At 47.0% G+C, this 23,289-nt stretch overlaps 1 protein-coding gene across 19 annotated transcripts in view; it reads left to right on the top strand.

Annotated features, from left to right (window-relative positions):
* The window catches only part of ARVCF (ARVCF delta catenin family member), a 493,848-nt gene that overhangs the window by 270,177 nt on the left and 200,382 nt on the right, over positions 1-23,289 (top strand). The window contains exon 1 of one of the 19 annotated variants that reach the window (XM_053279350.1): positions 6,914-6,967. The exons of the other annotated variants lie outside the window; for them this stretch is intronic. Within the exon in view, the coding sequence (XP_053135325.1) occupies positions 6,929-6,967 (39 nt within the window). The 5' untranslated portion in view covers positions 6,914-6,928. Of the gene's footprint in view, positions 1-6,913; positions 6,968-23,289 lie in introns of those variants that run through there. 19 annotated transcript variants of the gene reach the window in all.

Raw genomic sequence — 23,289 nt, 5'->3', positions numbered from 1 at the left:
TGCACACTGGATTATTTATCATCATTCATCCTTTTCTGTAGCACCTCTAATGTGCGGAGTGCTTTATACTCATCTGTTTTTGTCACCGTTGTTCCAGCAACTCAGTGAAAGCCTGTCATAATTACCGTTTCAGAGTTGAGGAATTAGTTGGCTTTGGACATCCATCCAAAGATGGGACGGCGGAAGTATGAGTGACTCATGCCGCTTCTGTCGTGTTCTCATGCAAAAGAAGAGAGGTGGGTGTGTTTCTGCCACCCTAAGTTGTGCAACGGGGGGAAATCCATCTCGCCACAGGGAATATAGCCCATATATTATCCCCCCTCCCCACCTCTCTTTGCACCAAACCAGGGAGCCGCAACAGAACACACCCAAATCAGTCCGCTGCTTCCGTTGCCACTTCGGATGAACCTCTGAATCCACCCTGAACGGTATTGAGAATCGGAGCTAGAAAGCTATCTGTGACGTAATCATCTGGAGTGCCTAAAAAGATTAAGGGGCACCGAAATTGTGATCTGTGTCCCTGAGCTGGCCAGTGAGTCTTCAGTCATCTAGTGGCGGATTGGGCTGTGTGCACTTTTCTGGGGATGGAGCCGTAGCTCAGTGGCAGAGCATCTGCTTAGCATGCCGAAGGTCCATGGATCTGGATAGTGAGGCCTCGACAAACATAAAATGGGGTTCTGCGCCTGCGCAGGACAACTTCGGGTAAAACTGATTAGCTCCTCGCGACGCCTTTCAACTGCCTCTGCACGAGCCGTGCAGTACATATACTGGCAGTTAGGCGTCAGTTGCTCAGTTTCTTTCTGACCGCTGATGCGTTCGGACCTCGGAAACTTTGTTGCTCCTCGTATAGGGAATTAGTGATTTTACTCTGAAGACGACATTTTTTACTTACCACCTTTACATCTTTGTTTAATGAACTGTGTCCCTACTTCCCCCTGTCACGACTAGTAAAAATTAATAAAGTATTACAGAGCTAAACGAGCCGGCCACAAACTCCTGTGCCCATGAGTAGTTCTGTGAGGGAGAAGACCACCTTTAAACGGTGCATTCGCTGCAGGGCAAAGCTTCCGTCAACAGACGGCCATCGACTTTGTCTCCACTGCCTGGGAGAAGAGCACTCCACAACTGCTTGCCCTATTTGTAAGTCATTCTCGAGGCAAACTCTGAAGAATAGGGCGGCGCGGCTTAAAGTTTCGTTAATGGAGGACGCGCTCCGCCCGACAGCCGCTTCCTCCATGCCGAGGGCTGCTACTATGCAGTCTAAACCCTCGAGCACTGCTCCCAATACTGCGGGGACCTCTGTTAAAACTACAAAACAGAGCTCATTCAAGGAGCCCTCGATACCGAACAGCGACAGCCTGAAGCGCTCATGCACTTCAACGCCACCTCATACTACAAAGAGGAAGGAGGCAGCTCCAACTTCCGCCTCACGGCATACCACTCCGTCTCCCTCAGGGTTACAGGATGAGCCCCTGAGAAGCAGAGCGGGATCCCTGTCGCCTGCTCCAACCCCTAGACAATCGCCTTCGACACCAGCCTCGATGTCGAGCGCAGTAACACCACCTCGACATCGAGCTCGCAAACGACACCGCAACGATGCTGCTAAGGTCAAAGACTCCGCTACAACTAAGTCAAAGCGGGTGGGGGGCATTCCCTCGGCATCGAAGGCACTGACTCCACCCTCAATATCGACAGCAGCCTCCCCTGCTTCGACGTCAAGGGTCGCTCTGAGAGCTGATGTGGATACATCCCCAGCAAACAGGGAAGGCATAGCACCCCCTCAAGCTGAACGGGCATTCTTGGAGGATGGCATGCATATTGAAGTTACACCAGGGGAAGGGGGCGTCCCCCTACAACCCCTTCAGCCTGGAAACACAACCCCTTTCGCCTCTGCCTTCCAGGGGTTCATTTCCCAGGGTCTGGATGTGGATGAAGATAATATTAACCTTCCTCCTCCTCAGACACCTTCACTCACTCCTGCTCAGAGAACACCTATTGGTCTGTGTCCATTGAGAGGGTGGGGTGAGACTGACATCACTTTGTCTCCTAAGGAGTATACGCTGTTTAGGGAATGGCAGTTAGAACGGCTAAACAGACCACAATTTCCAGATCGCTCTATAGCAGCCACGACTCAGACAACACCTACTGTTCCACCTTGCACTTCAATTTCTATTCAGACTAATACTCCTTTAAGGGAGGAACCCATGAGCAGAAATACTGCAGTACAGACCTTAGAACCACGTCTATGCAGACCTCAGGTTCAGGAATCTTCGGTTCAGGCTGCCATCTCACTACCTTGCCCTGTCAGAACGGTCTCAATTCAGACCTCATTGCCTCCACTGGTGACACATGGTGGCCAGAGGTTACACACTGGTCACGGGGAAAGTGTACTCTCAAAGTCATCTAACTTACCTGATACCGTGCCATCCTCCTCTGCTGAGGATGAAGAGGATTTCTCTTCTGACTCCTCAAAGGATAGCCCCAATGATGATTCAGAAGATGAGCTTCCTAATGACCCCAGCCCAGATGTGGTGCCTCTTCCTGCTGATTCACCTACAGAGGAGATGAGGTCTTACAATCAGCAAGTAGCTGAAATGGCAGAGGTACTGGGTCTTGATCTCTCTCAAAAGACAACAGATTTGGATGACCCAGTATATAATTTCCTTAAAAAACCGTCTGGCTCTCAACCAGTTTACCTGCCAATGCTCCCTGTGATCACAAAGGCAGCTAAGTCAGCATGGGAGGTCATACAGACTTCCACGGCTACTTCAAGGCGTCTGGAATCTCTGTACAGAATAAGGGAAAAAGAAAACGAATATCTAATTACTCACCCAGTACCTAATTCACTGGTTATTGACTGTGCCTCCTCTGCGAAATCGGGGAGAAGGCATACTACGCCAGCAGACAAGGAGGGCAGGAAGCTTGATGTACTTGCTAGAAAGGCTTACTCTACAGCCTGCCTGTCCATTAAGATTTCGAACTACATAGCTTGTCTGGCAAAATATACCTACGCTTTGTGGGAAAATCTCCATGCTCAGAGATCGTCCTTGACATCAGAGGAATTTCAAAAGTGTTTTGATACTGTTTTTGTGAAAACCACAACAGCTACACGCCAACAACTGGCGAATGCTAAACACTTGGCGGAGTCAGAATAGCGCTCTCTAACAACTGCTGTGATTTTGCGACGCCATGCATGGCTAAGGTCGACCACTTTGATGCAGGATATGCGCGACCGCATAGAGTCGTTACATTTTGATGGAAAAGGCCTGTTTGCAGAGCAAACAGATGATACTTTGGAACACCTTAAGAAGTCTAAGTATACAGCAAAGACGTTCGCAGCACAGCGCTTTACAAGTAATAGGTTTCAACCGTACCAACGGAGACAGAACTCTTACAGGAGAAATGAGCGCAAGGAGTATAGGAGACCCTTTAATCGATACAATCGCAGAAATTACGCACAAAGAAACAAGCCGGAACAGCAGGGCCGTAATAAGTCGGCACAGCAGCCAAAACAACATCTTTGATTGCTGCCAGAGCCCACAATTACCGGAACTGAAACAACAGAAACAGTTAAGCTTATCCAACAGAACCACAGGGAACAACATCACCTTGTTGCAAACCAGATACACCATCAAACTGGCAAGCCATGCCCAAGCATGGCAACACATAACATCAGATGGCTGGGTCCTGCGCATAATCAGGACTGGTTATGCTATCGAGTTCAAGACTCTTCCTCAGTTCAATGGGATAAAATATACCCCAGAAACGGAAACACTAGAGGAGGAGGTCAGGGTTCTGTTAGACAAGGAAGCAATTTCGCCGGTTCCGTGGGCTCATGCTATGACAGGCTTCTATTCAAGGTACTTCCAAATACCCAAGAGGGACGGGGGCATTCGCCCAATCATGGATCTCAGATGGCTGAACCTTTATGTCGACGTGAAGAAATTTCGGATGATAACGCTGCAAGCGATCCTGCCTCTTCTTCATCAAGAGCAATGGATTGCAACGTTGGACTTGAAAGATGCCTACTTTCACGTCGGGATTCAGGAGTCCCACAGGAGATATTTACGTTTCACACTGGGCAGTCGGATCTTCCAATACAATGTCCTGCCCTTTGGTCTGGTGACAGCCCCACGGGTGTTCACGAAGTGCATGGCTGTTATCATTGCCTACCTACGGACACAAGGAATTTCGATATTTCCGTATCTCGACGACTGGCTTATTACAGCGCGGTCCAATACTCAATTGAACGACCACATACAAACAGTGACTGCACTGCTGAGCGACCTGGGCATACGAATCAACTGGGAGAAGTCTCACCTGGCTCCCTCGAAGCGCCTAAGGTATATCGGTGCAGAACTAGACATGGACTGCCAGAGGGCGTTCCTCCCGCAGGACCGGTTCCATCGCATAAAGGAGATGGTGTTACACTTTCGTGCTACTCCACGTCAACAGGCCAGATCAATCCAGGTCCTATTGGGCCTGATGGCCTCTTGTACCACTACTGTTCGCTACGCGAAGCTACGCATGAGGAAACTGCAGATGTGGTACCTGGATGTTTTTCGCCCCAATGTAGACCCCCAGAGTCTGCTCCTTCAAATTCCGCATGCAGTCCAAGAATCGTTGCGGTGGTGGACAAAGGATGCAAATATGCAGGAGGGGATGCCATTTCGGACCCCGGTACCTACTTGCACGCTGACAACAGATGCCTCGATGCTCGGATGGGGAGCTCATTTGGGAGTCCACAGAGCACAGGGCCGATGGAATCACCGAGAGAAGGAGTATCACATCAATTTCCTCGAGCTTCTGGCAGCCTACAAGGCATTGCAAGCCCTTCAAAAGATCATTCAGGAGGGAGTACTGCAACTTCAGATGGACAATACCACTGCAATCGCCTACGTCAACAATCAAGGAGGTACGGTGTCGAAGCCGTTGTGCCATCTAGGACTCCAGATATGGAACTGGTGCATTGCACATCGCATACATCTGGTGGCTATACACATAAGAGGTCAGGAAAATATCCTAGCGGACACCTTGAGCAGATCACCTGTCCAACAGCAACACGAGTGGGAGCTCAACCCACAGTTGTTGAGAGAGATATTCCTTGCCTGGGGGACCCCAACTGTCGACCTGTTTGCGACAGCAGGAAACAAGAAATGCAGCCAATACTGTTCCAGAATGGGGGTGGGCCCCCTGTCAAAGGGAGATGCCTTCCAGTACCGATGGACGCAAAGTATGTTTTATTTATATCCTCCATATCCCCTGTTGAACAGGGTTGTGGCCAAGCTTTTACAGGACAACACCAGGGCGATTGTTGTCACGCCTTGGTGGCCCAGGCAACCTTGGTTTCCTCAACTCTTGCGACTGTCGGACAATGTGTACAAGAGACTGCCACAACAGAGGGACCAGATATATCAGCAAGAAGGACAAATACTCCACCCCAACCTGTCAGTCCTCAACCTGACAGTATGGAAAGTGGGTTACTGAAGAAGATATTAAAGAATAGCAGGAGGAAGTCAACTAGGAGAAATTATTTCTGCAAATGGAGAAGATTTTCATTGTATGCCGCAGAGCACCAATTTGAACCTGGAGAGGCCTCTGTGAGGGAGGTATTGCTATACTTAACCTCCTTGAAATCCAGTGGATTGGCCAATACATCCATAAAGGTTCATTTAGCGGCCATTTCTGCTCATCATGATGGCTGGAATCAAAAGACGGTTTTTACTCATCCTAAATGCAAGGAGTTTTTGAAAGGGTTGAGTAATCTATACCCCCCAGTAAGAAGACCATCCGACAAGTGGAGCCTCTCCTTGGTGCTCTCGACTGTGATGGAGAGTCCATTTGAACCTATGGCCACTGCTTCTTTGAAGTTAGTAACGTTAAAGACCTTATTCCTGGTGGCAATCACATCAGCAAGGCGCGTGAGCGAATTACTTGCTCTACGGATGGATGAACCATATACTCGATTCTTTCCAGACAGGGTAGTTATGCGTTTGGACCCGGAATTCCGCCCGAAAATAGTGACTGATTTTCACTTAAATGCAGACGTGGTTCTACCTACGTTTTACAAGAATCCATCCACACCGCTGGAAGCTTCTTTGCACTTGCTGGACGTGCGGAGGGCCATTCTTTTCTACCTTCAAAGAACAAGGGAAATGAGAAGGACAAGGAATCTTTTCATAGCCTTGAATGGAAAGAACCGGGGCCTTCAGCCATCCCGCCAGAAGCTGTCCTTTTGGCTAGTGGAACTCATTAAGATGGCCTATGATATACAGGGAGTCACTCCGCCATCAGCTATTAGAGCCCATTCAACTAGGGCTCACGCTGCCTCGGCAGCTCATCTTTCAGGAATAAGATTCAAGGATATTTGTATGGCGGCCACCTGGTCCTCGGACCAAACCTTTGTGAAGCATTATGCACTGGACCTTCGCTCTATAGAGGCAGCACAATTCGGCAGGGCCGTGCTGCAGAGGGTGCTTCAATAGCTTGCGTTGCCCACCTCCATTTGGGCAGCTCGTGATTCACCCATTTTATGTTTGTCGAGGCCTCACTATCCAGATAAGCAGGTTGCTTACCTGTAACAGGTGATCTGGTAGTGAGGCCTCGACATTCATAAAACCCTCCCAGCCGACCCCGCTGCAGAGTGCAAGCAATTGAAGCGTTGCATTTCTTCGAAATACGAGCGATTGGAACGTTGCATTTCTTCGAAATACAAGTGAATGTGCTGCTAATTTTCATTGCCAGCTTACGGTTCCTGTGGATGTCATTGACTCTTTTAAGTGCCGAGCGGCCATTCAGAAACTGAGCAACTGACGCCTAACTGCCAGTATATGTACTGCACGGCTCGTGCAGAGGCAGTTGAAAGGCGTCGCGAGGAGCTAATCGGTTTTACCCGAAGTTGTCCTGCGCAGGCGCAGAACCCCATTTTATGAATGTCGAGGCCTCACTACCAGATCACCTGTTACAGGTAAGCAACCTGCTTTTCCGTCCCTGGCATCCACAGGCAGGTTTGGGCAAGACTCCTGCCTGAAAGCCACTGCCAGTCAGTGTCCAGGGCTGCACAACTCAAATGCCTAGTGGGCCGCAGCCATCCACAACTTGGCATGCAGGGGCCGAGATCAATTTTTAGCACATTACATTCAAATGAAAAATATTACTAGTTACTTGTGGATCTACTCCCCACCCCCCCAGTCAATGGACTCATAGTTTTAAACAAGGATAGTGGCCAGAAAATAGATCCTGTCCCTGCTCAATCCGTGGGGCCCCTGGAATGCACACCAGCCCCGAACAATGCCACGTCCTCTCCTCTCCCTAAATTGCTGTTGCTTTCTGGCGGCAATCCTAGGCATGTTTGTAGAGGAGTAAGCCTCACTGGGCACACCATGGCGCATATTTCTGAGAAAACATGCATAGGATGGCGCTATAAGGCAGTTCCCGGCTCCTGGGTTGCTGCAGGATACCTGGGGGGGCCAGTCAAACAGCCCCTGTGCCGGCCCACTGTAGACCATTGTAGCTGGGAATGATGGGAGTTGTAGTTCCACAATATCTGGAGGAACCCTGGTTGGGAACCACTGGTGTGGACAGCACTGAGCTAGGGTGGACCATGGTCTAACTCAGTATAAGGCAGCTTTCTATGTTGTTTCTTTTGCCTAGATTCTCATGCAATGGTATAATTTGCATGATTCTAGAGTTTTCTTTACAAAGGCGGAAGTTTTATGTGTGCCCTAGTACTTCTCCCGCGGAAGAAGTGGCTACTGTTTAATGCACAGTTGCTTCCTTGAAGAGCATAAATTAAACAAGTCCAATTTTCAAGGGGGAAAAATATATCAAGATTATTGAGAGATGAAAGCAAGGAGGCATGAAGAGCTGAGTTCGGAGGCACTTGAAAGTGGAGCGGTGGGGGGTGCGTTGTACGAAATTATGATTCACACATTTTTTATTTATGCCGGATTTTCAGAGATATTTGGACACGCTTCTTACTGGCGAGGTGGTGAAAATGCACTGCGGAGCTGTGATCTGTCTGCAGTGCTGACAAATACATGATGATCAAGGGCTCACGTTGCTAGATAAGATTGTCATCGTGTTTTGCAAAGAGGGAAGGAAAATATACGAAGCAGATTCAGGCCAGACGTTAGGAGGCATATCCTACCTGTAAGAGCTGTTCGACAGAGGAGAGCTGGTCTTGTGGTAACACGCATGAATGGTCCCTTTTGCTAAGCAGGGTCCATCCTGGTTTGCATTTGAATGGGAGACTCCATGTGTGAGCATTGCAAGATATTCCCCTTAGGGGATGGAGCTGCTCTGGGAAGAGCATTTGCATGCTTCCAAGTTCCCTCCCTGGCAGCATCTCCAGGTAGGGCTGGGAGAGACTCTGGCCTGCAACCTTGGAGAAGCTGCTGCCGGTCTGTGCCGTCAATCCTGAGCTAGATGGACCGATGGTCTGGAAGGCAGCTCCCTGTGTTTCTGGAGGCACAGCCTGCCTCTCACAGGATGGGCTCTTGTTTGCTAGAGGTTTTCAGTCAGAAAACTGTCTGTGCCTGGGATGCTGTCGCAAATTCTTGCACTGAGGAGGGGGATGAACGAGAAGACCGCCAAAGTCCCTTCCAGCTCTAAAAGTCCACAAATCTATATGTCCTTCAGATTTCAATAATCAAGAAGCCTCAATTGATCACTGGTTTGAAATATGCATGAACTCCTTGCCAGCCATCTTTTTCTTTGCTTTCAAACAGCCACAAGGTTAGGGGAGAATGGAATTGGCACTTGGGGAGGGTTTTTATTAATTCTGTCCACCTGGAGTATTAACGATCAAACTTGTCTTCTCCCCTAGAAGCTGCTACACCTACTGGATGGTGTAGATGGAGAAATTGTATCTCCATATTGTACCCGTATGTATCTGTCTTCGCCCTAATAGCAACTTTTGGGGGGGGGGCGGATTCAAATCAAATCAAATCAGGAAATGGTGTTGAGAAAGAGTTTTTGTTATTTTAAAGCTCCGAGGCCTCCCCTAACATGCTTTCCTGACAAAATTAGCAGCCTTCCCAGAACTGCTTTGAAGTTAAGGGTGGCGCTGGGGGCGGGGTGGAGATGGGGGATCTGATAACATGGATGTCTCATGTCTGGTCCTTGGCAATTGGAGACGCTGTGAGCCTCAGAAGACTCACAGCTGGTTAGAGCTTGGGCAGCCGATGTTCTGCCTCTTAATTTTATTTTAGGTCCTCTGACCTTTGGGAGGAAAGCATTATTTTTGGCAAGCCTACTTGTTTGTGCTTTGATTTCGCACTTCATTCATATTCCCGCCTTTGTGATTCTGTGCTTTATGTTCATGGTTAAATGCCCAGAAGCTGTCAGTAAAGGTGTAACTCTTTTGCACATTTTACCTTTAGAAGCAGATGCACACACCCAGGTCCATGCCAAGTCGCTCCAGAACTGGCCCTCAAGTTCACCTTGATTCACCCCTTCAGCACGGTCAAGTATTTGTTGCTGTCACCTTCCATTGATCACTTTGCCTCTGACTAACCCTTTTACCATTTTCCAGTAGAAGAGTTTCTGTTCTTGGTCAGGAAAATGTAATCTGACTTAATTGGTACTGAGGCAGGAGCTAGGCTACTGTTGAATGTTTCCTTCCGTACACCCATACATTTAATGTTTGAATTTCCTGGAGCAAGGGATAGAAATTCTGCTTCAACTCATTGGTTTGAAAATATTGCATATGGTCCCATTAGTGCATTGGGTTTCCTCCTGCAGTTTTGGACAGCCAATATGATGGCAAGGGTGGGTGTTGGGGGAAGCAAAGGATATATGAAAAGAAAGTGTGTGTCTTGGGGGTGAGCAGCAGGGGAGTTCTCCCCAGTGGCCAGAAGAAGCTATTATGGAATTGGGAAAATGCAGGTGGTATATTTTTCTGGTTAAGAGTTTTATGGGCGTGTGAAATTACTTTCTAGTCCAACAGAGGAAGAAATGGATACTAATCATCTTCGAATAGCAGTGTTTTTGGACTGCCTAGAAAAGTGTGAATGAGTGGAAATGAAATATGTAGGCATCCTACCATGTTCTTCATTCTTTATCTAAAGTGACAAATAAAATGCTTGATAAGGATTCTGCATTGCTGCTTGCCCCTAGCTTAATCATGATACATCTCTCCTTTTCTCTTGCTCTGCTTAGGACTGAGCCTAGAGTCTACTTAGAGCTTTTTGCGAACACTTCCTGCAGTGTCCAAAAATGCCCCCCCTTTTCAGTGATTTTTTTTGGGGGTGGAAATGTTCACCTCTTCATGTGGTGGTCTGAAGGTTCCTTTTGACAGAAATGTTAACTCCTACACCAGTACCCAGAATGTTGGGGGCAATATGCTAAATCATTGTAAACCGCTTAGAGAGCTTCGGCTATAAAGCGGTATATAAATGTAAGTGCTATTGCTATTGCTACACGACTAATGTTTTAAGTCCCTTAAAGCTAGAGCTGTAGAAAACCCAGCAAGGCCTGTACTACAAGGATATTTTTGTTATTAAGCATAGAATGCCGGTGATGTCAATGGCCTCCTATCCTATTTGATGATATATTGCAAAGCAATATCATCCTAAGCAACCAAGGGTGCACGCATTAGGAGTTGGGGTGCTTAGATATGAGGCTTTGCTGCAACTTCAAGTACTTAAGAATAGCCCTGCTGGATCAGGCCCAAGGCCATTGCATTTCCAAGTGTTATCCATCATGGGAGATGTACAGGTGAAACTCGGAAAATTAGAATATGGTGCAAAAGTCCATTAATTTCAGTAATGCAAATTAAAAGGTGAAACTGATATATGAGACAGACGCATTACATGCAACGCGAGATAAGTCAAGCCTTAATTTGTTATAATTGTGATGATCATGGCGTACAGCTCATGAAAACCCCAAATCCACAATCCCAGAAAATTAGAATATTACATGGAACCAAGAAGACAAGGATTGTAGAATAGAACAATATCGGACCTCTGAAAAGTATACAGTGTACTGTGCTTGATTGGCCAGCAAACTCGCCTGACCTGACCCCATAGAGAATCTATGGGGCATTGCCAAGAGAAGGATGAGAGACATGAGACCAAACAACGCAGAAGAGCTGAAGGCCGCTAATGAAGCATCCTGGTCTTCCATAATACCTCATCAGTGCCACAGGCTGATAGCATCCATGCCATGCCGCATTGAGGCAGTAATTGCTGCAAAAGGGGCCCAAACCAAGTACTGAATACATATGCATGCTTATACTTTTCAGAGGTCCGATATTGTTCTATTCTACAATCCTTGTCTTCTTGGTTCCATGTAATATTCTAATTTTCTGGGATTGTGGATTTGGGGTTTTCATGAGCTGTACGCCATGATCATCACAATTATAACAAATTAAGGCTTGACTTATCTCGCTTTGCATGTAATGCGTCTGTCTCATATATCAGTTTCACCTTTTAATTTGCATTACTGAAATTAATGGACTTTTGCACGATATTCTAATTTTCTGAGTTTCACCTGTAAACCCTTCTTTAACAAAATAGCAAAACCGAGGGATTTGGGGAAAGTCCCAAGCTCTGTGTGTACACCATGCTTTTGAACGCAATTGTACCCAACAAAAGGGTAAGCTGATAGTTACTGAGATGTTGAGTCCACAGTCTGGATGTCTATTGTGTGTAGCCTGTTTTGCTGCTAATGTGATGCCGTATTTCATGGACCATCAACTCAGGAGCTTTTACTGGCCTCTCTTGAGCTATTTATGTCCCTTTGGGTCAGTATGGATTCTTTAGATGGCGAGGTCAGGTGGAGTTCAGCCTTGAGCTCCTTTACAGACCCCTAAATTGTAGAGCTCTTTCCATCTCAATTCAATTTGAAACTCAGGGAACTGAATTACCAAGAGATGGGATGGCATCAGGATTGAAATAGGTCATCTAGAATGAGTGTGTTCTTTACTCTGCTTCTTGTGCTGTTATTGTTTCAAGACACAGATAGCCAGCTGGCTGACCACAGGCCAGATCTCACCCCCAGGACCTCTACCAGTATTTCATCAAGACTTATTGTTTAACGTGTAAGAAAAAGACTCATACACAGTCAGGGAAGGTCCTGCTAATCTGTCTGATGGGATCTTCCAGGAAGAGCATTAATTCCTCGGCTGCCCCTCCTGATGGATGAATTCATTAACATCCAATGCCTATGAAGCCCTTATTGCTAGGTGATGGCCAACATGTGTATGGAATGATGGCCCACAGAACAGAATACCTCTCCACAATAGATAAGTTTGATATGCCTGGCTTAGATTGGTCTTAAGCCTTGCATCTTCCTTTCGGCCACTGCAAATGGTCCAACATGCAGCTTGTACCTAGCAAAAGACATGTGAGTCTATATCATTCCAACTTCTTGCCACATTAACAGCAGTCCTTTGGACTATTTGGGTGCATTTTCATGTCCCACAATAAATGGGTCACGATTTTTAGATAATCTTTGCATCCCTGGCAATTTTGTGTCATCCATTTATTACCCACTTCTTGAAATTGCCCTAAATGGGATTTTTTGACTCTTGTGGAGTCTGCTATGGCAAAGGAGCATTCAGCATGCTTGTTCAATGTGCAAGCTTGCTTGTTGGGTTCTGCATCCAGTCCTGTATTGAGTGAGATTCTGATATGGGAAAAACCCCTTCACGACCCAAACAATCTTTGATTTGCTGAAATGAGGGTCTGACACCAGCAGTCTAGAGGTTATGTTTGAGAACGACTCTTTTGGAGGAAGAACTTCCCTGAACAATGACAAACTGTGTAGCAGGCGTAAAAACAATATGCTAATTAGGCTCTTGTGAATAAATTAATGTGGTAGTGAAGCATGTGTTTTGAGTGAGCTTCGAGACAGTTTGCACAATGGGGCTTAATTGAAGATGGCATTTCGTGTTTAGCGACGTCTGCTCACACCTTCTAAGGGTGAAAGCTGACAGACTCGAAAGTGGTTTGAACACACATTCTCTGCCCTCCCAACAAATATGTCGGGAATAAACATGTATTCAAACTGTGTTAACGGTACTTGAGAATGTATGTCTGGCCTGTCTGCTCAAACGTGCAGCAGAATTAGGTGGTGGAATCCTGAGATGGTGGATGAAACAAGGTCACTTCAGACTGCATGTGAGGAGTACTATTTTTAATGCTCCCCCCACAAAAAAGGAAAACTTTCTGCAAGTAAAATATCTAGCATGTTGGGGAGAGAGGTTCTACCCCAGCCTACTCCATATTATGTTGATTTTCTAAGTGCAGGGAGGAGTATGTTGAAGAGCAATCATAAGTGTGGTCCACCACCTGCGGGCATTAAAGGTTTTCGTTCAGGGGGAGGCAAGAAGAGATTGTTCCTTGCCCATCCAATACAAGGTGATGTGGCCCTACAAGACCGAAGAGAGAGTTTCCCCCTGGACCTTGCTCCTGGCTCTTTTTTCTAGAAATGGGAAGAAAGTAGGCTAGAAATTTCTAAAACTTGCCGTGACTATTCATTCCCCAAGCTGCAGTCGCTGATAAGATTGTATGCATCCATTGCAGGAGTGGAAAGATTGCTGGTTTGCTGCTGATTCTGAGGCTCCATGGAGTGGTAGGAACTATAAGGTGGTTCACATGACTTTAGGGGCTAGTGCTGGGGGGAAGGCAGGATCCTACCTACTTTCCCCCACATGATCTGGGGACTTAGGAGAACTTTGCCACCCATGTGAGTGGTGGAGTGGCATGTGGCATGCTGAAAGAAGTGGTGGGAGAAAGCCTGGCCGCTAGATGTCATGGGAGAACCATGCATTGGGCTGCTTCTTCCCCCCAGCTTTGCTGGCAGCCTCAGCACCCACACAACCTAGGTGTGAGGTAGGGGCTGCGTGTGTATCGTCCTACCCGACATTTAGCCTGAGGTTAAAAAGCTGGGCTACCTGGGGGAGAAGTGCCGGGATTGGGAGTGGTCCTGGTGCTTCTCACGAGCAGCAGCCCTGTCTGGGCCAGCACTGTCCTACCTGGATAGGGCTGGTCAGGAGAACAACCTCAGTGTCTTCCAGCCAAAAAAGAGGCAGGGTTCGCAACACATCAGCCTTGCTTCCGGACCGAATTGCGTGTCAGCTTGGAGTCAGGGTTGCAAACCAACCTGGAATTGGGGAATAGGAGGAGTTTCACCCACTGTGGGGATTGGGGCTAATTCACATCAGTACTTGATGCTTTGAGAAGGCAAGATGAGAAGGTCTGTGAAGAGTCCAGCAAATACTGATGCAACTGTGGGATTCTACCAGTTTGCAGTGCGACAGGTGTGGCTGGGGATGGCAGTGAAACACATGAAGAACTGCTTCTCCACACGCTGCACTCCGTGTGGATTCTTTGTACCTCCATTACAATACAACACCAACTAATACAACGGATATTTATATACTGCTTTTCAACAAAAGTTTCCCAAAGTGGTTGACATAGATATAAATAAACACATGAAATGGCTCCCTGTTCCCAAAGGGCTCACAATCTTAAAAAGGAACATAAGATAGACACCAGCAACAGCCTGCTGGAGGGATGCTGTGCTGGAGATGGATAGGGCCAGTTGCTCTCCTCCTGATAAATACAAGAGAACTGCCACTTTAAAAAAGTGCCTCTTTGCTCAGTTAGCAGGGGACTGTATTCCAGCCAGTGCTACGACTGCCACAACCGTGAACTGGAGGAGTGTGTGTCGCACCAGTGAATCGATATTTTTCATCCAGTTGTTATCCCCTTGAGTGTGGTCCTCACATTATGGCTGCCGCGTGGGAGGGCACACGCCTCCGTGCCCCAGCTGCTCCTTTCCGCCGCCGGAACAGAGCTGTTCCTCAGTGGATTCTCCACATGCCCGATTTTATTCTTGCGGAGTGGCCCAGATCCCCCCTCGGCTTTCCTTGATTAATGGACTGGCGAAAGTTGCCGTGGGTAAGCAACCTCTGGAGCCTGTACGGGAGCAGGGCTTAGATCTTTCCGACGCGCCGAAGCGCTCCCTCCAACGTGCAGGGGAGAGTGAAAATTGATTTACAGTGTGCACCATCAACTCGGAGCAGTGTGTCATCTCGTTCCAGGGTGCCTTCACGCAGCGAGTGAAAGTGTTCCAACATTCCTGGCTATGCCGAAGGAGGTCTAGAGAAGAGGAGGGAGGCTTGAAAGATGTTTCGGAGAGGGCGTGGCCGCGTGGTAATTACAGAACAGAACAAAGACTTTCGGCAGTTCAAGAGTGCAGCTGAGTCCTTGTCGCCAGCTTTTGAGCCGTGGGGGGGGAGCCCTGCCAATCCTTCCGGATGCTTTGGGGATGTCCAGGTTAATTGTTTGACCGAGTGTGGGAGGATCGTGGGTGGGGGGCAGAGAGGAAAGAACTCCCCCGCCCCGCAAGGTCTCTGAAGCTTAAACGAGCACTCTGAGATGTGCTTGCTGCTGTTTTTAGGGCTCATGTGAACTCCTTATCCCCCTGTATCGAGAGTAGTGCCTATGCTGTGTTAGACACCGAACTCGCACTCGAAACTACGACCCTTCTGTGCATGCCGTCAGTTGTGTCCTGTAACCTACTTTCATGGTTCCTCTGTAGTATTTATCGGCAGCAATGATTGTGTTCCGTTCAGACTCTTTCCCCATTACAAACGTCAAATTAGCTGAGCATAGCTATAAAGATAGTGTTACGACAGTGACTGCTGTTATGCAGGCGTCACTCTGTCCTTAGCTTCCACACATTCAGGCTCTACAGATGAATAGTTCAGATCTACTGCTAGCCTTTGCACTGAATGGTCTTACATGCTTTTGGTCTAACATAGATCTCAGCAGAGGTGACGTGAGCGGAGCTCTAGCCCAACCAAGTCTAAAGTAAAGTTGTGCCGTTGAGCCCTCTGGTTGTCTTTGGTAGAATACAGAAGGGGTTTTCCATTGCCATCTCCTACGCAGTATGAGATGGTGCCTTTCAGCATCTTCCTCTATCACTGCTGCCCGATATAGGTGTTTCCCATAGTCTGGGAAACATACCAGTGGGGATTCGAACCGACAGCCTCTGGCTTGCTAGTCAAGCTACAAGAAATGTATTAGAATGTGGAACGTTTCTCCTGTCCCGGGAGAACTGTTTAGCACCTGATTTGCTTGGTTTTCATTATTTATTTTTATTTGAATGAATGAATGACTGTATATAGAACTCTCTAGGTGGTGTGCAAAATTAAAACATAATATAAAATATAAAACATTTTAAATCCGTAAAAAGATAAAAATCATGATAGATAAAAATACATTAAAATTTAAAAATGGGGTTTCATTTAAAAGTCTGGGAAAATAGGTACGTCTTCAGGTTCCTCCTAAAAACAAACAAAGGGAGATGCTCTTAATTCAGCAGGGAATACATTCTAAAGCCCTGGGGCAGCCACATAGAAGGCCCCGTCCCGAGTCACCACCAAATGAGTTGGTTGCAACCGTAACTGGATCTCTTCAGATGATCTTAATAGGCGTCAGGGTTCACGTCAGAGGAGGCGCTCCCTTAAGTACCCTGGTTCTAAGTTTTTAAGGGCTTATGTTTTGAAGACCATCCCAGCAGGCCTTGGGTTGATGGCTGGTGACTTCTAGTTTATCTGCTGCCGTTACGTTGGCAAGAGATTGTGTTGGCAACCAATGGGAAGTGACTTGGGTTTGAACTTTTCCAGCAGGTTTATCCAAGTTATTGTGTGGATTAAGGCGCAAGATGGCTTATTTTCAATGGGGTTCTCTCAGAGTTTGTTTCTGGCCGAGTTCTCTTTCTCTGGTGTATGGCGAAAGAGCCTGAGAAGAATTGATTCCACCTCTTCAACCAAAGCCAAGGGGCATTTGAGCCAGGGGCGCTTCTTTTCACCCTGACGGAAGGGAACGAGTGCAGAATGTTTCATCTTAATCTAAGATCAAAATACTTGGGGGAAAGCGAGCTGGTACGGGCAGAGCATGGCATGTCCAAACCGCTTGGCTTTGGGTCTGAAGGACGGCCAGCATTTTCCCAGCTGTTCTCTGGCATAAAATGCCTCGCAACATGCTAGGGAAGCTGTGGGCAGCAGCAATGCCATGATCTGTCCAGCTAAAGCGGGCTTGAAGCCGTGAGGGAATCTCGCCCACAGGCTGCAGCTGTTGAGGGGCTTAAACACGGCCATTGCTCTGGGAAGCGAGCTCCGTTGCCCTGAAAAAGTGGTGGCTTATTCATGAGACAAGGGCAGTGCCAGCCTGGGACTTTTTCCGCACCTGAGCAAGAGGCCAAAATCCCATTATTCTCTGCACTAGAATTCAAATGACCCAGCACTGAGAGCGAAGCTGTGCTGAATTTTTGTTGGTGACCTTTTTCTGTTTAAACAGTGGAGTTAGAATCAGATAGTCTGGAATGTGAATTTCCACAAACCTTACCCTTTTGAGGGGGCATAGACTTGCACTTCCCTTCTTGGTAGCTGCGTTGGCACTTTTTATTTTTAAGTGAGTGGTTCTTGCTGGCCGTGTGATCCAGCCAATCACACAGCCAATCACAATCCAGCCAATTTAACCCTGATTCAATGTCAGATAGCCAATCAGAGTTGGCTGTCTGAGAGGATTACATAGCCAAATCAGAGTAAGGGCAATGCTTCCACCATACTGGCAAATACGTTCTGCTTGTTTCCTAGGTCCCCATCACGTTTTTGCGGGCACTGAATTTTTTGTGCACCCTTTCTTGCCTCATCCCTAACTTGGGACAGCAATCAGGAATATGCAGACCCCCTTGAAACTGTTTCAGGTTGTATTGTGGCAAACCCAGCCTCTGGATTTAGGGACTGTTCACAGTATTACATATCCTGTTACCGCCGTCTCTGAGCTCCTGTTAACGACTTATTCATTCAGGGTTTGAACAATAAATGACCTCAGTTGGGAGCTAAAGAGGAAAATAGCGGCTAAAGAGGAAAAATTGTTGCTAGCAAAATTAGAGGATTTTGATTACTGGATGCAGTGATTGATTATGCAGAATGGTTCAAGTTGGTGTCGACTCTTAGTGACCGCGGAGATTGATTCTCTCCAGGATGATCTGTCTTCAACTTGGCCTCAAAGGTCTCTCAATGGTGCATTCATTGTTGTCATAATCGAGTCCATCCACCTTGCTGCTGGTCGTCCCCTTCTTCTCTTTCTTTCAGCTTTTCCCAGCATTATGGACTTTTCAAGGGAGTTGGGTATTGTGTCCAAAGCATGATAGTTTGAGCCTGGTCATTTGTGCCTTGAGTGAAAATTCTGGATGCAGTAGATGATGATAAAGTAGTCCTATATGGTTGTTTTTGTAGAGAGGTCATATAGGTTTCCCTTTTTATTTTGTTCATTAACAAATGCTAGGGTTTTGTGGGGGAAGGTTTTTTTTGCAAGAAAAAAGACATTAAAAAAAAAAACACTTGAAGTCTCTCAGCCTTGGATTGTGGATGATTTTGTGTGTGTGTGTGAGAAACGTCTCACTGAAAATTTTGGTGCTTATTTAGGGTTGTGTATAACAGTAGTGCATAACAGAACTTGCTTCTGTCTTCCTTAAGCAACAAGACTACAGATCTGTTTCTCTGTCTCTCACATCTCTGTGGCTTGCCTTGAAGCACACAATTGGACCCTAGAGCATAATGTTGTTGACGAAGCTCTTTTTCAGAGGGTTGGCAGTTGGTTCAGAGAGATCCTTAAAGAAAACCAAAGTTTTGTGAGAGTTTGTTGGACCCCAACAACTCTTGCCCCCTCTGGCCATCGTGAGCCAACTCAGTCATTCATCTTCACTGCCCAAGCCTCCCCATGCAACAGACCGTGGAACACCATGGGAGGAAAGCTTTGATCCCACCCAGGAGGCTGTGTGTACCAGCTGGGAGAGTTCCTCAGTCCTCCGAATGTCAAGCTGGCTGTTGCCCATAGCAGCTCCACCTCGTCCAACAGCAACGTTGGGCAGACCCAGTTGGCCTGCAAGAGGTGGATAACCTCAGGGTGTAGGCACAGACTGCTGTGCTTTATTTAGAAGCCCAACTAGCATTGCACAGCCCAGTAGCGAAAAACAGGGAGGAGGAGGAGGAGGATTAAGTGTGCTTTTTAATCTCTTCCTCTCCATAGCTGGGGCCCAGAGTTGAAACCTCCCTGCTGGAAAAGTGGGATAGAGTGGGCCTGCCAAGGATCTGGCCCTGCAAGCAACATTAAACACGGACTTTCACAGATATCCTCTTCTCTCCTACTCAATAGTCCATGTTCCCTCCCAGCTGTAATCTAAGCGCTCCTCACCCGTGTTCCCTCTAATGGATTCCCAGATGTTGTTGACGACAACTCCCAGAATCCCCAAGCCAAAGCCATTGAAGCTGGGGATTCTGGGCGTTGTAGTCAACAACATCTGGGAATCCCTGTTAGAGGGAACTCTACTCTTCACTCTTGCTGCATTCCTGCCTCCAATATCTTTGTGGTTCCAGTTTGTGCCCGGGTCTCATATTTCTGTTCTCTTTCTGCCTCTTCCCAGGGGCTGGTTGCTGTTTTCCCTCTAATTTTTTTTTCCATCTCTATGCGGAATGAGTTTTGTTCTGGGCGCCAGTATCAAAGCACTGTGTGTGCAGATGCATTTAGAAGGGGGCCTTCCTAATTCAACCTGAGCAGGATCTAAAATTAACTGAGCGGACATCAGAAAACTTGTGATTGCACGCACGTGCTCATGCCGTCAAAGGAACAGTGGCTGGTTGCCCATCCACCAGGTTTCGATTACCTTGGTCTTTAGGCACAGGGAACGTGAAACCCAATCCTGCATCCTTACCAAGGCAGCCTTTCCTTCTGGCTTTCCATTGCTCCCATTCACCACAGTGTTGTAAGAGTAGAGAGGCCCGTTAGCCCCTGGAGTAAATTTCCTTTGGGGGTTGATAGCAATGTGGTCCAAAATAAGCTGGCACAGATGAGCTGGAACTTACTGCTTTTTGCTCGGGTATATTGTATGGGTATTGTACGGGGTTGTGGTTTATGAGGTTATGTAAAATATATTTTTGTGGAATTGTGTTGCTGTGTATGTTACTGCTTGTAAACCGTCCTGGGTCCTATGAGAGTAGGGCGACGTATAAATCTAACTAACTACCTAACTAAATATATTTTATGTGGTTGTGTTCACTAAGGAGATATGGTGGGGTATGCAGAGATTGTGGCTTCCAGGCCTGTTTGATACTTAGTTTACTGGCTTGAGGCATCATTAAAATAGAATGTTGTTGGGGATGTTGTAGAATGCTCTCTTCTTCAGGAAGAGAGCTGGTCTTGTGGTAGCAAGCATGACTTGTCCCCTTAGCTAAGCAGGGTCTGCCATGGTTGCATATGAGTGGGAGACTAGAAGTGTGAACAACACGGTAAGATATTCCTCTGAGGGGATGGAGCCACTCTGGGAAGAGCTTCTAGGTCCCAAGTTCCCTCCCTGGCAGCATCTCCAAGAGAGGGCTGAGAGAGACTCCTGCCTGCAATCTTGGAGACGTTACTGCCAGTCTGTGTAGACCATACGGAGTGAGGTGGGTCTACGGTCTGACTTGGTATATGGCAGCTTCCAATGTTGCTGTGTTTACGAAGAGATGGGTGGAGAGGGCACATGAGTGCCACCCGGCAGCAGCTGGCGTAGCCATTAGCATGTGTGCAAAGGAGGTCCCGGAACAGCACAGCTAGCCCTAAAGGCCACGCGGGGCGGATGAGAGAATGTTCTGGTGCTTGTATTGGGTGCGTGCAGAATCCCAGCAGAGCCCAACTCGCCCCACACAACTAGCGACGTTAAAAGAAAAGCGTCACACAAGCTCTAGCGATGTTCAGTGCCTTTGTTTCTGCATGCCGCATTCGTCCCACTTCCTCCCGATTTCATGCCTCGCCGTTGGCATGAAGCAGATAAGCCAAGGGTGAGGATTGAATCCTTGCCTGAGAATCTGGTAGAAGTTGATTCGTTATCCACTAATACGGCTGGGAAAGTTCCCATCAACCGGCCTGCCTGTGACAAATGGAAAACAGCACTTACAAGCGCTTTCTTTCCTTGTGGTGTGTCATCTCGTAGCCGATTGTCTGAAAGCCAGGTAGCTTTCTTCCCTGCCCTTCCGACCTCCATGCTTTCAACATGGCAGTCTGAAGGCAATTTCCTTCCAGCACCCTCTGTCTTGATTAGGTTAGAGATGGGGCCCAAATATTGTGGTGTTGTTTTTCTGAGTCCACATGATAAATTCCATTGATTGTTCAAAATTGATTAGCCGGGGTGGGGTGGGGGGGTGCTATTACCGTATAATAGAATGTTGGCTTAATACACATTCTGACGCTCTTGGCTGGGGATAAATGGAAGTTACTCAGCTGTGAATTTCCCAATGACACACTGGATTGAGACTTGGCACTGGGCGTCTTGTTTGTTAGAATGAAGAGGATTTACTGGCATATGGCAAAAAGACAAACCTTCCTGGCAGAGAAAGGGGAAAGAGCTTTGATTATTTCTCTCTCTCACTCACTCTCTCTCTCTCCCCCACTCCCACCATGTTTTTTTTAATGGGAAACTTGGATTTCTCATTAATAGGAGTCCTGGGTAATACTGTAATCTTCAAATATCTGTGTGCGCGTGCTTCATTTTTGTGACGATCAAATTATTTTAAAACTATTTTAGAAATCTACAGCTGTGGTATAATATTATCTCAGTGAACAGCACAAAGAAGATGGATGAATTTTTAGAACGGTACTTAGATTTTTTTTGCCTACCCAGTCGCAAAGATCCTGAGCCGATAACAGGGCAGATCAATACAGTAAAATGCTATATTTATTTATTTATCTATCATATTTTAATACCGTCTGATATGTAAATCTCTAGGCAGTGTATAAGTCCCAAATAATACAAATAATATTAGAGAGCTTTTGCCATTTTAAGCTACTCACCACCCATATCCTGCAGCAGACATTACCGAAAGATGCTTGGGCATCCAAGGTGGTTCAGACTCTTCGTTCATCAATACGAGATACGTAAGGGCACTGAGGATGAGCTTGTTCTCATAACATCTTGACAAGTTTCCAGAAAAGTGAGAAGTTAGGCTAGAGCGTCCCAATCCCAGTTAAAGTAGGGGTTATTTATGGCTGGAAAGACCCTTGCATGTTCTATATACAAGATAGTCTGCTGTTAATTTAGCAATGTAAATTAAAGACAGGTTTTGGGCCTTAGTGCAGATTACTTGGGCTTTGATGTGTTGTAGTCTGGTTCTTTGTTTCCCCCACCCTCCTTAATCTTGGTTTTCTTCTGTGGTTTAATTAGGTTAATTTCCTGCTACCTGACATGCTGATTTATGCCTTCCCCTTCTCTTACCCACACCCCCTTCTCTGATTGCTGTGGGTTGGTATGAATGAGATCAGAGATTCCTTGCAGTTGCTTGGAGTCCTGCCAAAAAGATTTCGCCTTCCTGAGGTGGATGCTTCTCATTTGGTAGGACAGTGGGGACGTTGTGTGGACTTTGCCATGAGCTGTTGCTTCTGCTTACGACACTGTCCTAACGCACTTTGAATTTGGGGCATTGGCCAGCAGGTAGAAGAAGAAGGCACAGATTTTTTTGTTATGCAGAAGCCATGCAGGTGTGTTACTGTGTTTGTTGGTGTTATACCAAGTGGTATCGCAGGGCAATCAAGATGATCAGGGGCCTGGAGCACCTTCCTTATGAGGCAAGGCTACAACACCTGGGGCTTTTTAGTTTAGAAAAAAGACGACTGCGGGGAGACATGATAGAGGTCTATAAAATCATGCATGGTGTGGAGAAAGTGGATAGAGAGAAATTCTTCTCCCTCTCCCATCACACTAGAACCAAGGGTCATCCCATGAAATTGATTGCCAGGAAATCTAGCACCAACAAACGGAAGTACTTTTTCACACAATGCATAATCAACTTGTAGAATTCTCTGTCACGAGATGTGGTGACAGCCAACAACCTGGATGGCTTGAAGAGGGGTTTGGATAACTTCATGGAGGAGAGGTCTATTGATGGCTACTAGTCGGACGGCTGTAGGCCACCTCCAGCCTCAAAGGCAGGATGCCCCTGGGTACAAATAGCAGGGGAGTAACAGCAGGAGAGAGGGCATACCCTTAACTCCTGCTGTAGGCTTCCAGCGGCATCTGGTGGGCCACTGTGCGAAACAGGATGTGGGACTAGATGGGCTTTGGGCCTGATCCAGCAGGGCTGTTCTTATGTTCAGTGTTTTGCCTGAAGAAGTACCTCTAAGAAGCAGCCTGCGGTAATTCATGGAAGTTGTTGAGAATCTAGTCGCTTCCAGTGTGTAAAAGCAGAACCACATCTTCGCCAGTTTGGGTTGCTTAAATGCAATCTGGCTCATTCTT

The sequence above is a fragment of the Hemicordylus capensis genome, chromosome 15, assembly GCF_027244095.1.
Source record: "Hemicordylus capensis ecotype Gifberg chromosome 15, rHemCap1.1.pri, whole genome shotgun sequence".
Taxonomy (NCBI): Eukaryota; Metazoa; Chordata; class Lepidosauria; order Squamata; family Cordylidae; genus Hemicordylus; species Hemicordylus capensis.
The sequence above is the reverse complement of the archived record's forward strand: the minus strand, read 5'-3'. Positions and strand labels throughout refer to the sequence as shown.